Source organism: Arvicanthis niloticus, chromosome 16, assembly GCF_011762505.2.
Source record: "Arvicanthis niloticus isolate mArvNil1 chromosome 16, mArvNil1.pat.X, whole genome shotgun sequence".
Lineage (NCBI taxonomy): Eukaryota > Metazoa > Chordata > Mammalia > Rodentia > Muridae > Arvicanthis > Arvicanthis niloticus.
In genome coordinates, this window is record NC_047673.1 from 57387573 (window position 1) to 57405403 (window position 17831).

Below are 17831 nucleotides of genomic sequence, written 5' to 3' on the forward strand. Positions count from 1 at the left end.
TTACAAACGCCTCAGAACAACAAAACAAAGGACAAAAGTGCATGGTGGTTTCAAAATCTCAAATGGATGGCCCACAGTGGATCCCTGATTATGCCCAAGACGTTTAGGGTATACTCGGAAGCTCAACACTGTCCAGAGGCAGTGTGTAAACATATCCCAAGTGCTGGCCAGGCCCCAAATCCTGTATCTGTATTGACTCATCTAACTCTGAAGCAATTGTAGGCTATAGACGTGATTGCACTCATCATCCTAAAGGAAGAAACTGGAATACACAGAGACATGGAATGACTCATTTCAAACCATGCAAGCTACAAGTGGTGTCTCAGTGCATAAGCCATGACAGCTACCACATGGGCCCAAGCCCTAGTGTGATTAGATAAAATAATAGAGGTGGGTTTTTTTTTTGTTTGTTTTGTTTTGTTTTGTTTTTGTTTTTCCTGAAATGAAGAGTTAACATTCTGGGAGCTACTCTCCTCTCTGTTGGGACCTGGGACCCTCTTGGGTCCCTGCCATCTGGGACTTTCTAGTGGTTACCCCAGTACCCCCTTCCCAACTGCTACACACCTTCTTTGAAATTTCTGACCCTCTGTACTTCTCCCCCATATCCTCCTGTATCTGAAATGCTCCCCTTTTTCCTCCTCCTCCTCACTCCCTCACAGATCCCTCTCTCCCTCTACTTCCTGAGATTTTCTTCCCCCTTCTGAGTAGGACTGTAACATCCAGACTTTGGTGTGGTCTTTCTTCTTGGGTTTCATATGGTCTGTGAGTTGTATCATGGTGGGTATTCTGAGCTTCTTTTTGGCTAATATCCACTTATCAGTGAGAACATACTATGTGTGTTCTTTTGTGACTGGGTTACCTCACACAGGATGATATTTCAAGTTCCATCCATTTGCCTAAGAATTTCACAAAGTCATTGATTTTAATAGCTTGAGTAATACTCCATTGTGTAAATGTACCATATTTTCTGTATTCATTCCTCAAGGGGCCACCCACCTCAAAAATATTCCAGAATTCCTCTGTCTAAAGGAAATGCAGGGACAAAGAATGGAGCAGAGACTGAAGGAAAGACCATCCAGAGACTGCCCCACCTAGGAATCCATCCCACCTGTAGACACCAAACCCAGACACTATTGCTGATGCCAAGAAGGGCTTGCTGACAGGAGCCTGGTAAAGCTGTCCCCTGAGAGGCTGTGCCAGAGCCTGTCACCAATACAGAATTAGATGCATGCAGCCAAACACCAGACTGAGCAGGGAACCCCAATGGAGAAGCTAGAGCAAGGACTGAAGGAGCTGAAGGGGTTTATAACCCCATAGGAAGAACAATATCAACCAACCAGACCCCACAAAGCTCCCAGGGACTAAACCACCAAACAAAGAGTACATATAGGGGGAACCATGCTCCAGCTGGATTTGTAGCAGAGGATTGCCTTATCAGAGGAGCCCCTTGGTTCTGTGGAGGCTTGATGACTCAGGGTAGGGGAAGGCTAGGTACTGAGGTAGGAATAGGTGGGTGGGTGGGGAAGCACTCTCATAGAGGCAGGGGGAGGTGTAGGCTCAGGGAGGGTATGGGGGTTTGTGGAGGGGCATAACATTTGAAATGTAAATAAATAACCAATAAAAACAAATCTGGGAGCTACTTATGTAGTGTGGACAGAAGTAAGGTGTCCATGCTTGTGGACCCAGTGGCTGGGTCTGCATGTGCTGGAAAGTGGAAGACTGGAGAGATCCAGCACAGCAGTGTGAAATCTATTGCTCAGAATCAATATTGGTTGCCAAATATTTAATACAAGGCTGGATTGGGCTGGTGGCTCAAAGTCGAGATGCCTGCTCTGTCACATTAACTGCCAATCCTGTAGTTCAAATGCTCTGATTTTGAAGACTCCCTCTGTCATCAATGGAAGAATAAGGAAGAGTTGCTCACAGCTATCACACAACGGAATCAATAGGAGTCCTGACTGGGGCCTCAAGTATATTAGAGAAGTAGACTGTTTTCTAGGTGTGCTGATACCCAGCTGTAACCCAGTTGTTGGAGAATCTGAGCCAGAAGGAACACTATGGATTTCAGTCTATCTTGGGCTACAAAGTGAGAGACCCCATTGTCTCAAGAAACAAACAAAAATCTTATTCAGGCAACATAAAGTAACAAGAAATAGAGTATGTATTCATGAACCTAGAAGGGGCCTTTGATAAGCTAGGCATTTGGCAGTGTCCTTTCTTTGCAGGAGGAAATATACCTTCAATGCCATTTCATTTCTGCTTTCCTTTGATGTTTAGACATCAATTTCAGCCCCTTATTGAGGTGCAGTGAGTGCTCCCTGACCTTCACTTACAGAACGTTGGAGTTAGAGCTTTCTACAAGTCGTCAGAAGTAAAGAGAGCTAGGAAGTCCAGAGGACCAGGACTATGATCTTCCTCCAAAGTCCTGACCTCCCAGCTTTCTACCACGATCAAATTATGAATGGAATAAAAGTATGAATGCATGAAGTACTGATTCACAAAGTACGAATGTATTAATGAAGCCGGAGACGCCTTAGGGAATGGAATCATTCAAGATCCCACCCACTGAATAGATGAGCCTTCAGGGGACGTTTCAAACTGGAACTGCAACTAAGCTAAGCTTTAAGCCGTGGGTGGGGGAATGTTTACTACCTTCTTTAGTTCAGATCTTAGGGTTTTATTGCTGCAAAGAGACACCATGACCAAGGCAACTCTTATAAGTACAATATTTCACTGGGGCTGGCTTACAGTTTCAGAGGTGCGGTCCATTATCATCATGGCAGAAAGCATACAGTCTGCAGGCAGACATGGTGCCGCAGGAGCCATGAGTGCTACATCTTGATCTAAAGGAGCCACGAGGAAGTGTCTTCTGTAGGCAGCCAGAAGGAGGGTCTCCTTCCACACTGGTCAGAGCCTGAGCACAGGAAACCTCAAAGTCCACCTCCACAGTGACTCACTTCCTCCATTCAACAAGGCCACACCTACTCCAACAAGGCCACACCTCCTAATTGCGTCATCCTCTGTGGGCCGAGCATTCAAATTCATGAATCTATGGAGGCCAAACATAATCAAACCACCACAGTTACCCTGAGTGACTTTCTTTTTTTTTAAATTTGTTTATTTTATTTATGAGTACACTATCGCTGTCTTCAGACACACCAGAAGAAGGCATCAGGATCCCCATTACAGATGGCTGTGAGCCACCATGTAGTTGCTGGGAATTGAGCTCAGGATCTTTGGAAGAGCTGTCAGTGCTCCTAACTGCTGAGCCATCTCTCCAGAGCTCTCTCAGTGACTTTAAATTAGATTTTTTTCCCCAAATCATCATACAAAGTAATGTGCTTCCTTATGGGTCCCTACCATGGGTGCACACATTGGGTGTTTTGCTCTACTGCTCTCTATTTTTTGAGACAATGTCTTTCATGGAACCTGGAGTATGCTGTTTCAGGCAGACCAGCTAGGTCCCAGCATACTACTCCAGTCTTTGCTTTCCATGTTCCCAGTTTTGGGGCTAGATGAGATCTGAGCTCACTTTACCCACCAAGCATTCCTCCCAGTTTCCTAAGCAACTGTTGAAATCAATTCACGGCCAGGTGTGCTCGTACACAACTGTAACCCAGGCACAACTGTAACCCAAGCAGGAGCACTGTGAGTTTCAGTCCATCCTGCTACAAAGTGAGACCGTGTGTCAAGAAACACACAAAAATCTTATTCAGTGTCATGGGCATCAGAAACACAGTGGGAACAAGTCAAATGCTGGCTACCCCAGAGTCATCCGGAGCCTGCAACACCAAGAGACATCTGGAGCTGCTTGATTTATTTGATGCCTTGCTTCTTGTGAAATAGCAATCCCCCTGACAAGATCAGCATGAGACAGTCACAAGTTCATCAGGACCACGATTGGGAAACAACGACCACAGGCCCTGAAGTCTCTAACATCACCGGAGCATGTGATTGATTGCAAGGCAGCGTGTAAAGAGGTTTCAGAAATCATTTAAAAAAAAAAAAAAAAAAAAAAAAAAAAAAACTTCATCTAAGTAAAAATTAGCATGATTGAAATGCCAAACTTTTCATTCTGTCTAGATGTTCTCAGCCAGGGATCATGCTCCTATCCCTTTACTCTTTGACAATGATTGGAGACATTCTGGTTGTCAAAAGCCGAGTGGGAGATGCCCCTGGCATTCGGCCGTGTAGATGGACTATAGGGATTTTGCATGGGACATTTCTCTCCCTCACTAAGTGATCGAGCTCCAAATTTCAACAGTGCCAGCACCGAGAAGCCCTGATCTATGCACAAAAGAATTTCCCCAAACTCAAGACACACAATCCTATTACAGAAAGAAATCAAATTCACAAATTTTATTAGCTGTGCAATGCCACCTTTCATTCATGTCTTGTGTTTTAATTAAATTTTATAAACTACCAGTACAAATCAATACAATGCTTTTTTTTTTTTTTTTTTTAAACACACAGCTTGAGTGCTCTTGAAGCATTTAAACAGTGAGTTCACTGTGGGTAAACAGAAGGCACAGAGACAGGAGAGGTAATTAGCTCATGCATCTGGTGCTGGCTAATAAATAATAAATAATTTGCACATGGATGTAGAAACCACTCAATGTTAACCAGATTTATTTATTTATTTTTTTTTAAAAATTGGAGTTGTAAGAAAATGCTTGGCAATCAGGTAACATTGCTTATTTTAAAAATATCTTGCTTCCACATAGCCAGGAGTGAATGGAGATGTAGCAAAATCTTCCATCTCGCTGGATTAATGGATTGGTCTTTCAACATATGTATTTCCTGCATTTTCTTCTTCTGCAAACCAGAGACCAAGAAGAGCACCCTGTTTTGAAAAGTGATTGTTTGGTTCATAACTTTGGTTTATTCAAACAGGTAAGAAAGTGGTCCCCATTTCTCCAGAGGAGGAATTATGTTTTCTAGTAAATATACCAAGGTCTTCTTAGTGTCCTTTTTTTGTGACAAGGAAAGTGTTTTTGTCTTTCTCCAGTGTTTGATTGTCCCTCTTCGGACAGTCTTAGATAGTTTTTAGATACCTTTCTCTCTGCGGCCCCACACATAGCCTTAACGTGGTCTCTGAGATTCGCAAGTCCTTCCATCAGCTCCAAATTCTTGCAGCTGGAGGTTCTCGTGCCACACCTCTGCATGTATCTTTTTGCCAACTGTGGTGGTACCCACTTGTAATCTCAGCACTCAGGCTTCGGAGGCAAAAGGATCATGATTTCAAGTTTACTTGGGCTCTGTGTCAAGACTGTCTCAAGTCAACAAATCAACAAAAACAACAAAAGACAAATCTTAAAAAAAATCATAAAAGTGTATATACTACGATGTGCTCCTACTAAGGCTTGCAAATGGGTAATTAAATAAGCATAATACTCTGAAGCAAAAAAAGTGCATTTTTAGAATAGAGATGACTAAACAATAATGGGAAAGAGAGGAGTTTTTTGTTGGTCTTGTTTTTTGTTTTGTTTTGTGTGTGTGTGTGTGTGTGTGTGTGTGTGTGTGTGTGTGTGTAATACTGGGGAAATGACAGTTTTGATGGTGTGTTTCCAGGTCCCTTTGATTTTGCTCACTGTCTCCTTGGAAGACAGTAATGTCAGATCTCCACATTTCACATAGGTCCTTTGCTTTATCTGAGACTTTGGTAGTCATGGGTACCAAAGCCTTCTGATGTAGCCAATCCTAAGAAGAAAGCCAGTGTGTTTGCATCTCATTCTAGTAAATGTTTTACAAAACAGGTCTGCAGTTGTGAATATTGCAGCGAGCAGGGACCAGAGAGATCATTTTGCTGTAAACACAGAGTCACCCTACGCAGAGCCAATAGGAGCCTGAGACTCTCCTTTCATCTCTCACTCATCAGTCAGATTCTTTGTGGCCCTTTGTGGAAGTCTATACCTTGTTGCATCTACTTCTTCAGTAACTGCCAAAGGCAAAAAATTTAAATGTCTCCACTAATCTATGCCTAGGAGATCATGTCTTCTTACTGCTGGCTTTCAGCTTCTGTTTTCGAAGGTGAGCCTCTATTTCATGCCGGAAGACCAGCATCCCCAGCTGCCCATGGGATGCTTCATTCATAGCCTTTGATTGCATGCACATCTTGTACTGCTCAGGGGTCAGTTCATCCATACAATGCTTTTCATGCCAAAGGTGGAAAAGTCCCCGTACAGGTGTGCGGACCACTATGAGGTTGCTATGGAGATATTTCCGGTACAGGTGCACATCTTCACCGCCCCAGCCTTTGATGTCCAGGTCAAATCCACCTGTGGGGACAGAACATGCTATTGAATTTTGTGGCAGGCACTCAGCTTCTAGGGATTTTTTCATCAAGAGGCATGGTGGGAGTGGCCGGGAAGATAGCTCAATTGGTGAAGTGCTTTGTGGTGTAAGCGTGAGAAACTGAGTTCAATGACCCAGAACACACATTAAAATTTTCTCTGTAAAGCCAAGAATGGATCCCTGAAAGGGCAGCAGGTACTTTCAATTCCAGCACCAGGGAAGCAGGGACAGGTGGATGACTAAGGCTTGCTGGCCACCCAACCTAACCTGCTTGACAAGTTCCAGACCATTGAGAGACTCCGACCCAAAATTTAAAATGTGGACGACACCTGAGGAATATTTGAGTTCACCTCCTGGCCTCCACCTGATCCCCACATACACAATAAAGAGGTATTTATGGGAGGTGCTATTTGAAGCTCCATCTATTCAAGTTACCCATGTTCATCTGGGCTAGAGACTTTGGATGGTCATGGCCAATAGGGCTGATCTTCATGGCAGACCATGCAACTTCTTCACCTAACAAAATGTTGGGCAGGATTTTAAGAATTGTGCTGCTTGCAAAAGCCCTCAGCAGCACTAATGAGTAACCCTGGCCCAGGATTAAGAGCTTCAAGGGTATCCTTCTTTTTGAATATGACACCTTGCAACTCGAGCCCTGATTTTCTGTCTGGGTATGACTTCTTTCTGCCACTGCAAGCAGAATAAACCTTGGGGCCTGTGGGGAAAATGAGTTAAAATGAGGATTTGCAATAGAAACAAAACAAAACAAACAAAACCACTCCCATGCCGGGCAGTAGTGTCACACGCCTTTAATCCAGCACTTTGGAGGCAGAGATAGGTGGATTTCTGAGTTCGAGGCCAGCCTGGTCTACAGAGTGAGTTCCAGGACAGCCAGGGCTACACAGAGAAACCCTGTCTTGAAAAACCAAAATTAAACACACACACACACACACACACACACACGCACGCACGCACACACACGCACACACACACACAAACCACTCCCCTGAAAGAACTCTTCCTTTTCTTTGCATTCAGTCCTGAACCTTCATGTCTACCTTTCACATAGGCTGCTGGCTCACTTTAAAGGGGTGTATTTTACTCTCAGCCCACTGGATATGGCCCTCCTTCCAAAGCCGACCCTGGTTGCCTTTGTCTCACTCTGGGGAAGTGACATGTCCTTCCTTTGTTCTGGTTTCCTTTCTGTTTAGCCAGGGTCTCATGTGGCCTGGACTGTGCAGCCAAGGCTGCCTTCATCTCTCAAGTGCTTGGATTACAGGTATTTACCACCGTGCCAGAAGTTGCTTTCCCCCTTAACCCAAAGCCTATCAGGTCCCAGGTAGAGCCTAAGAAGAACCAGCTTTTTCCTCGCCTGTTCTGCACTTACCTGGGTGTTTTACCCAGCCAGCTCTTAGGAGAAATAGCCATGGCAAGACCATACTCAGCACCCTGTCCCAGATATTTCTATGTAGCCTCTTTATCCCCACTCGAATACCCTAGCTAACACTGCTCTGATCACGGCCAATTCAAACCAGAAAAATTCAGGTCCAGAAATCCCAACCAACCAATCCAAAGCTGTGTCTGCTAGAGAGACTGTAGAACAGGAAGGGAGAGACCACAAGTCAGGCACCCAGCATTTGGATGACTTTTCCCAGCATAGTTGCTAGTTAAGTTGTCAAGTTTTAGGATATTAGACAGAATTTTGCTGTAGAGCCCAGGCTGGCCTTGAATTTGCATTTCTATGGTCTCTGCAGGAACTAGACGAGTGGGCCTACATGACAATGCCTGCCTAAACTTTGGGGTATTTAAATCCTTAAATGAAGTACATGTCATAACCAAACAAGCTAGAATTTAGTAAAGGTTTAGCTTGCTGACCTAAATTCATTATTGTTGTCAGCATCTTGCATTAAATCCAGGGTCACACGGAAGACACATGCAAATAAGAACATAATTGCAAAGAATAGCATCTAAGGACCCTGAAGCTCTGAGGTCATGGCAGTGGTCCCCTGAGGTCTTCCCAGGTCACTCTGCTCCTCTCCTTGAAAGTACAGTGATATCTATCTTCACAGAACCCAATGTAATAGGAGTTCAAATTTGACAAACATAGCAATTGTCCACCCATTAAATCATCTTCCTCGGCACAGAGCAAGGAAACAATAGCTTCTTGAAAGAAATCGTTTTTTAAAAAAAAATGAGCATTATTTCAGGGAATCTGACATGCATGTCGCCACTTAGGAATATTTCCCAGAGAAATGTCAAAGGACACCTGCTGTCTCCACAAAGCAGATGCCACTCCAGACTGGAAGCAGACTGGAAGCAGTTCTGCTGCCTCCTAGGGGTTACAAATCTAAGTTGTTTCATACTTATTTTCATCTTGCCATCCACAACATGTGTATGTGCCTGTGTACATTTTCATGTGCATGTGTATATACGTATGATATGTCTATATGATGTATATCTATATGCATGTATATGTTTATATGCATGTCTGAATATAAGTGTGTATATATATTTTTCTGTGTGTGTGTGTCTATGTGTGTCATTGAGAGAGCACTTGTATACACACGTCTACATCTCTGTGTTCAGGCATATCTGTGTGTCTGTATTTGTGGACATGTTCGCACATGGGTGTTCATGTTGACAGCAACCGTATACTCAGAGCTTAAAGTGACAAATGTGACTTTAAATAAGAATCATCAGAGGAAAACATGGGTCCTCTTTGCATGTGCTTTTCCCAAATTGCCTTCCTTTTCCTTGTCACCTTGCTGGACGCTCACAATGTCCCTCTTAGTGGGCTCCACAGCAAGAACCCACAGAGGAGGAGGCACCATAGAACTTGCTTGAATGCTGCCATTGTAAAACCTTGCATGGTACTGGGTACATCTGAGAGGGGCTGGTGTATATGACAGGGTCCCATGTGTTGCCACCTGTGTCCTGAGGGGCAGTGCTGTTTGTGGAAATGGCATCAGCACCTTTACCAGAAGAATCGTCAGGACTTATTCAAGGTTTGTGGGACAGTGGCCGCCAGGTGGCAGTAGACTCGAAGTTTTATCTCACCTATGTTGATGAAGTCTGACCGGTACTGACAAGTCATCCCAAATCCAAAGTCCCTCCAAAATCCTGTTTCCTTCTTTATGACCTGCAAGGAAAAAAACCGTCAGGAAGAGTATATAAAAGCAGTATTCACACACTTAGATGGGCAGAGCTCTATACTGCCAAAAACCAGGCAAGATGCGAGTGGGAGTGTGCGTGCGTGTGCTCCTGTGCATGCCAAATGGAATTACAGTAAGCTAACTAAGTCCAAAGAGGGGGCCTTGTGATTTTTGGCACCTGTGACTAGGATGTCTGTAGGGCGTAGGCATGACAACATGCACACGCACTCTCTCACACACAACAAAAAACAATCTCAGAGAGCAAGGTTTTTTTTTTTTTTTTTTTTTTTTTTTTTTAGTGGAGCCATGGAAAAGCCACCCACGTCTGGCCTGGTCCCAGTGCCAGGGAGAAGTGAGGTCAGGCCTGTCGCACAGGCCTGGGCACAGAGCCAGCAAAGGGCTCAGGAAGTTGAGACGAGGCCCCGAGAACAGCTTGGAATTCACAGGCCAACAACAGGGAAAGAGAAGAAATACCCAAGAGAGACTCTGGTTGTTCCTGGCCCCCGCTACCTCTGGCTGGCTGAGGAGAGGGTAGGTCTAAAGGACCAAGCTTCTCCAGAAAGCTCATGCTGGAAGTGCCAGCCCACAGTGACTGGAAAAGATCACAGCAACACAGCTCTGCTACGTTTCCTCCTTTGGAGAAAATTTCCAGCAAACTTGCTGAAGCTACAATACACAAACAATAATAGAGATTGGATGTGTGCACACACACGTGCACACACACGTGCACACACGTGCACACACGTGCACTTACACACACCCAAACCCATAGACACACTCACAGATACAGGCGCACACGCACATTTGTCAAAAGTAATTCTGAGAATGGCGTTGAAATCCTTATAGGTACTTTTCCCCATGATCCCTGAGTTACCATAGGTGCTTAGAAGGCAGGAAATCCCCTCCCTTGGACAAGGGAAACAGAAGCCTTAGGAGGGTCTGTAGTACGGACACCAGGCTGTTTGTTGTTCATTTGTAACAGCCCATGAGAGGAGGGACAGTCTTATCCCAGGTCCACTACTGGTCACTCTTTTAAAAAAAAAAAACAACTTTTTATTGATTCTTTGTAAATTTCACATCATGTACCCCAGTCCCACTTATCTCTCCAACTCTTCATATCTGCCCTCTGTCCTCTACCCTAGCAATGCCCACCCCTGCACACAAAAAGAAAATAAACAAAACAAAGCATAGAAAACATCTTGTCGTGAAAATGGTAGTGTGTCTTACAGTATACCCTTTATTCTACGCATTTTTACTTGTGTATGTACATTGCAAGGAGTTAGTCTGGTTTGAGGCCTCTGGCTTCTGCTACACCATCAATGCTGGACCCTCACCTGGATTCCTCTTGGTTATCCTGTTGTTGCCCTGTGTTGTGGAAACCCTGCAGCTTTGGATCTGAATGACTGGCTGTTTCACATGCTCAAGCAGTTCACAGATGAGGTAGATTTGGGGGTAGGCCAAGTAAAAGCCCCGGATGTGGGCCTTAGTGGTTGCTGAGTTGGTCATCCCACCAGCTTTCCTGTACCTGCACCGACAGTGTGAGCTCTCTAGCACTGGTCTGGATAGTTCACCCAATGCTGGAGTCCACAGAGGTCAGGGTCAACTCTCCTACTCTCATGCCCATCGTGGGACCAGGTTACTAGCACCCAAGCCACCAGAGCCAGCTCTATTGTGCTGCACAGTCAAGGTGCTGAGCCTGCTCTCCCAAGTGGTGCAGCTCATGAGGAGAAGGGCCAGCTCTCCCACTTTTATGACCCCAGGGTTCTGGCCACTTTTGGTTATTATCAAACAGGCATCCTCATTTCAAGGCCCCATTCTCCTTCCTATCTGATGAAGAATTGGGCTAAATCATGGTTAAAGAGTTTTCCAGGTCATGTATTATGTCACTGTTATTCCACGTTTCTAGAACCTTCCCACAGCCTAAATTATATCGAATAAATGTCTTGCAAAAGAGGTAATGAATCTTAAACATTCTTTTGTCCCAGAGTTCACTAGTATAAAGTCTATGTCATGCTGTAAGCACAAGGTCTTGATCATGAGGAGTTGGAGGGAGTCAGGAAGTCCTCCTACCCTTCTCCAAGGATTTATGTGCAGTTAACGGTTGCTGGGGTGAGGGAAAGAGATCTTCATCACTGGTGTAGAGCGGTGTAGACACTGGTAAGGTATGAAACACTGCTGTAAATAATGTCCCATCCATGCCCTTGTACGCAGCCCTGGTGAAACTTATCAGGTCACCAAACAAAACATCAGATGTGGCAGCAGAAGAAAAAGAAGTTTGGAAAGATTGCGTAAGGCAGAAAAATCTGGAGAAATCTTCATGGAGTAGATTTTAAATGGATTTGGTTCCTTCTCTATCAAGTCAGGTACATTTTTCTATTGCAGCGAATGGCTTAACATCCCTTCTATGGTCCAGGGTTCTAAATATCTCACAGACATGGAGTGGAAGAGAAGCACCAGTATCCAAGCTTCAGATACGGTTTTAAAGCTGGTAAGCCACAGAAAGTCACTCATAGAAGAAGCCACTGAAATATAGTCTTTGGTAGAAACGGACATGGTTGTGTCACAGCATGTAATTTCAGGGCAAGATGGATTTCACTTATTAGAAGTTCTACCACCATAGTTGGACCAAGTTGCTGACTGGAACATTACCCTTGGGGAGCAGCCTGGCAGAAATATAAGGCTCTAGAGTTTTCTTCTGATGGAATGGCATCATATTACTGCTGAAGACCCTACAAAAGCCATAGAGGGCCTACATTCCACTACCTAGATGTTGTGGATATCCCTGGCCTTGTATTGTGATGTTAATTCCCCTTTCCTGGGAAGGGCTGCAGAGGAGGAGTGACTCATTACACAGGTGAATTCTAGTGAACCTTCTGCCCACCTTAATTAGTAAAATAAAGGCTGGAGCCAGTGATTGGGCAGGAGAAGGGGAGGTGGAGAAATAAGGTTTGTGAGAAGAGAGCAGAGAGAGAGAGAGAGAGAGAGAGAGAGAGAGAGAGAGAGAGAGAGAGAGGAGGAGAGGAGAGGAGAGGAGAGGAGAGGAGAGAAGACAAAGGAGGATGGGGAAGCAGGAGGTAGAAGGGTCTGGAAAACCCTCAAGTAATAAGGGTCTCATAGCTGGGGAATAGAGTGGTGAAGTGGTGAATCTGCCCAATCTGGGCATGCAGCATATATTCATAATTATTGAGTTGTGTTTTCTTTGACCGGTCCTATTTGGGTTGGAGATTTACCTAAACACCTAGGCCTGCTTGCTTCCTCTTCCTCCTCCTCTTTTCACCCCTTCAATCCTCTACATCAGTGGTTCTCAACCTTCCTAATGCTTCAGCCCTTGAATACAGTTCGTGTTGTGTTGACCCTCAATTATAAAATTATTTTCATTGCCACTTTACAACTGCAATTTTGCTACTGTTGCGAATCGTAATGTAAATATCTGTGTTTTCTGATGGTCTTAGTTGACCCCTTGAAAATCTTACTCCAATGTTCCCACTATAGGAATGCCTGAAAAGTTTCTCATCTTCTCCTCTTGCTCTGAGTTGCATTGGTCTAATCTTTAGATTAGAAGCCATTCTCACTTTAAGGATGTCCTTTGTAGCTAGCCTCCTGTCCACTCTTTCTCCAGTACAATCCTATCCCACAGAAGCTTACGACAGACTGTGGGCCCACATATACCATAAAAGGAATGTGTATCAGGTTGTCTTCCCACAGCAAGTTATGAGAATCACAGCTTTGTGGTCAAGTCATATGACAGGGGTAATTATTTTTTATTATGATCAAAACACAAAACACAAATCAGCAACTCCCTATAGAGCTGAGGGAACATGGCTGCCCCACAGCTGCACAGGCAGCCTGGAGCACAGGCAGTTGCCTGTCTGACTGAATGGTGTTGGGTTGGCCAGCTGCCTATGAAGCAAGCTGGATCTTCAAATTAAGTAGGTAACAAAGACTTCAGGCAGAGTATTCTAACTAAATCAGAGAATATATTCCAAGAACCAAAGCTAGAACTGACAAGCCTTATACATCCTAGAAATGCTAGAAGCTGGACATGTTTACAGGCATGTGGCCCAGGAATGGCCGCACAACAAGCATGGGGTCCTGTGCTTGTTGCAGCAGTTTTTAAATTCTGAATGCTTTTGGAACAAGGATCCATATTTAGGGTTTGTTCTGAGCTATTTTACTGATATATCAGGCCTTGCACATGAATACTAGAGTCCTTGAATTGCAGCAGTTTCGAGATAGCACCATGTATTGAGCACTCTTTAGTATCTGGAAACTGAAGGGCCAGTGAGCACACCGCAGAGGATTCTGGAAGCAAAGGCTGTGTGCCCTCTTCTTGAGACTCCTTCAAATGCAGGCAGAATGATTTGCTCAAGTTCATTCAATTTGTTGTAGCAGAACTCGGGGCTAGGATTCCTTTGAATAGCCTGGTGTAATTCCTTAAGAAATAATATATTCTGGACCCACAAGGTCCCCAGGATTTATTTAATAATAGACTCAAATCTCATCTCCCAGATCTCCACAGAGCCTCATTTTCACACTCTCATTGGTTCTAGATAAAGGATGGTTGTGTTTTCTAAGGGGTTCAGGCTAGACATGGATCTTCCAGGTTTCTCCTGTCTGGGATCTAGACTCTTGGTTCTCCTAAAAGCACACTGAAGCCAAAAAGTTTCTCAGTCAAGCTTAGTCTCACAGTACAGCACTACATCTGTCCATCTCCCATGCAGCAGCTGCAGGAGTCTGAGACGGGATTTATTCTCTCTGAGCCCAAACTTGTGTATGTGCAAATTGAGATGCTGATTCACTTGCCCATGTTGAGAATTATGGGAGATTATGGTCACAGTGAGAGATTCTCAGATGACATCTGGTAACATTACTTCTGCTGTTTAGTAAGTTTGTGCTTTCTGAGTAAACAAAACCAGTCTGCAGGGGTACACTGCATATACCACGTTCAGTGGACAATGTTAAAAACTGAAGCACAGGTCAGTGCTTAAAATGGTCAGTAATTCAATTCCCCCCCCCCCCAAAAAAAAACCTGCAACTAACCAAGGAGCTGAGAACTGGCTTCTTGGTAAAGTGACTGCTCCACAAGTACAAAGTCCTGAGTTTGGACCCCAAGAACTCACATAAAAGCTAGATGTAGTGACATGTGTGCCTAGCCCTACTGCTCACTGTTGGCCCAGGCTAGTTAGATCAGTGAGCTACACATTCAGGGTGGAGGAAGAGAAGGAAGAGGAGGAGGAGGGGGGAAGAGGAAAGAAAAGGGAGGAGGAGGGAGGGAGAGAAAGGAGAAGAAGAGAGGGAGGAAGGGAGGGAAAAAAGGAGGAAAGGAGGGAGGGAGGAAGGAGGGAGAGAGGGAGATAGACACAGAGAAAGAGAGAGACAGACAGACAGAAAGAAGCATAGGGATGGGGGAAGAAGCAGAGACCCATAGAGAATACAAACAGCATAAGAGAGGATAACAGGAGGAAAAATATGACTTAAAACATTAATACATGGATGAACTAGTAAACATAAATTAAATTAGTGGGCATAGTGATCAAGAAAGACACTTGATACCCACCTCTGGGTTCACACACAAACTATGTGAGGGGTGCAGGTGTAATCACAGAGAGGATGAGGAGCACAAGTGAGCAGCACTCCCCATAATACTTGACAGAGTCACAAAAAAAGCAGGCTTAAGCAGGAGGGCTTACTGCACAGCAGACTGCAATGTCTACTTCACATTGAGAGACTACCCTTGGGAAGATGGTGACCTGGGGGAACAAGAACAGCATTCAGAGACCAAGAGCAGGTGTGCTTCACATCAGCAGGCTCACGTGGGTAGCCTGGAGTTGGTCCCATCTGCCCTGTGGTGGGCTTTGCTGATACTTTCTTTGCAAGGTTGAGTTGGTTTATGGAGGACGATTAGTCCCAACAAGAAATCAGAGTCGGCAGCCCTGTGCTTGAGCCAGCCCATGCTGGCTCACCAGATTTGTGCACATCTCTTCCCAGCTGTATGCCCTGTGGTAACACACTGGTTAGCCTAAAAAGAGCCACAGCGGTATTCTTTACACCACGGAAATTGGCAAATATCGTCGCTAGGATGTTTTCCCCCCTTCTTTCCAAGAGTGTGTTGCCAAACATATGCTAGCATGTCACTGGCTTTATGTCATAAATGCTTTAAAAAAATAGTGGAGTTAATTTGTTTATTCAAAACCAGTCTCTGGCAGAGGGTAAGGCGAGACTGGAGTGTGGGGAGGGTCGGAACCTAGAGACAGAAGTAGGAGGCTTCTGTGGGGACCTAAGCTGGAGCTGACAGGCCGAGTCAACAAGGTGGAATGTTTAAAGTGAACGCTGATTTAAATGACAGTCATCCCTTCCTTAGTACGCTGTTTCTGCATTAAAGCACCAGCAGGTTTCATCTCATGACTTAAAATTTGAAACATTAAATATTAGTACAAAATCCCACAATGTCACTTATTACTACTGACTTGTATGCAGATTTTTTTAAAGTCATCTGTACACACACACACACACACACACACACATCCTCCCTTTCATCTGCAGGCAAAAGAGAAATGACAGGGCTGATAACTGTGGAATCTCATATCTGGGACATTGAGCAGGAGGTTACATTTGCGGGGCTGTGGGGAAAGGGTGTCTCTTGTTTGCATAGGTAAGTAACTTTTATTTCAGCCCCATTCTGACTACATTCCCCATCTCAGCTGAGGTCTTGACGGTTCTAGGCTATCAAGGATTTCCTACTATCCACAGTCTCTTTCTAGACTGAGACAAATTGCAACCTCAGGAGGAAATCTCTTCTAATGGACCCATCTCCAGCCGTTACTTCTTATTTTATGGTGTCTTGCTACCTACACATTCTGTCTCCGCTATACTAATTTCTGTAGTCTGATGTCTGCCTCTGGAGTTCTCTTCAGGCCCTTTCTTTTATGCCGCAGCTCTCTAGGGGATACTCAGCAGGTCTATTCCCCTGCTCAAGGAGAAGAACATAATGGTGGGGACTGAGCTCTGCCACTCAAAGACCTGTCGATCTTAATTTTGAGGCTGTGTGTGTGTGTGTGTGTGTGTGTGTGTGCTGGTGTCTATCTGTGTTTGCACATTTGCCTGTGGGTGCTCATCCTTGCTTATGTAGAGGTCTGAGGTTAACTTTGGGTATCTTCCTCTGTCACTCTTCACCTGATTTTTTTGACACAAGTTCTCCAATGAACCTGGAGCAGGCAGTTTGGGCTAGCTTGTTTGGCTAGTGACTGCCTCACATCTCCTGCTGGGATCTACCTGTCCTTATCAGATCCCTAGTGTCAGGGTTTCCGGCATGTACCACTCACCTGTCCTGGGTAGGGTGGGGACCTGAACACATCCCCATGCATTCCCAACAAGCACTTCATCCACGGAGCCATCTCCCTAGCCTCTGGCCATGCAACCATGAACCAGTCATTCTGCCTCAGGGTCTGGACCAGACCTTTATAGTCAGCAAGTGATACAGTTTGTCTTGGGACTGTAGAGATGGCTCACTGACAAAGAATTTTGCTGCTCCTCCAGACGACCTGAGTTTTGTTCCAAAGACCTGCATCAGATGTAACTCCAGCTCCAAGAGATCTCATATACTCTTCTGCACTTACACACATAAGTACAAATAAAATTTTAGAAAATGACTTGTTTAACGAAGGACATAATCACGCATTTCTCTGGGGAACGGGAAGCCTTCAAATTGCATTTCACTGAACTACGTAATTTTAAATACTGAACTCTGAAGCAGTAGCTTTATGAACTGGAGGAGAAGTCAATGATGCCTTCAGAAATAAATGTCAAAATGTAGGTTGACTCAGGGCTGCAAGCTGTGGCCATGGGGATCTGAATTATCTCTCCCTGCACTGCCTGTCCTGTGGTCTGACAAATCTGCTTCTACACTGCCTGTCTCTCTGCTTGCTCTCCTACCTGCTCTCAGCAGGGTGGACTAAAAAGGACAAAACCTTTAGATTATGAAGTGAAAAGAATCCCTTGCAAGCAAATAAGGCCGGTCTGAGTCTGAACCAGAAAAATTAATCATTGCCGCCAATGTCAAATGTAAAACAGAGCTTTAATTAAAACCAAAGGGACTATTATTCCCATTGGTTGAAAGAAAACAAATACTTTATTCCATTTTCCCTTAAAGTCCCAAGAGAAGCTTACAACTCCTGGGATGGAAATCCAGAGCCCTTTGTCCGCGGGAGACTTCTTGCTCATAAGTAGAAAACTGTCTCTTTGGCTGTGACCCTGGATTGTTTTCCTCTATAAGGCCCAGAGAGAGATGTAGCCCATACACAGACACACACTCCATCCGTAGTGCTAACATTTGATGGCAGAAGAGGAGACTGTTTATGCACTTTCTAGCTTGAGCCCAACACAATC

General features: G+C 44.6%; 1 protein-coding gene across 4 annotated transcripts in view; it reads right to left on the bottom strand.

Moving 5' to 3' along the window:
• Positions 1-4612: 4612 nt before the first annotated feature.
• The window catches only part of Csgalnact1 (chondroitin sulfate N-acetylgalactosaminyltransferase 1), a 331610-nt gene continuing 318391 nt past the window's right edge, over positions 4613-17831 (bottom strand). For all 4 annotated transcript variants that reach the window (XM_034520928.2, XM_034520929.2, XM_076914248.1 and 1 more), the window contains 2 exons: positions 9352-9433; positions 4613-6278 (listed from right to left, as the gene is read on the bottom strand). In XM_034520928.2, coding sequence (XP_034376819.1) covers positions 5989-6278; positions 9352-9433 — 372 coding nt within the window. In that variant the 3' untranslated portion in view covers positions 4613-5988. The remainder of the gene's footprint in view (positions 6279-9351; positions 9434-17831) is intronic.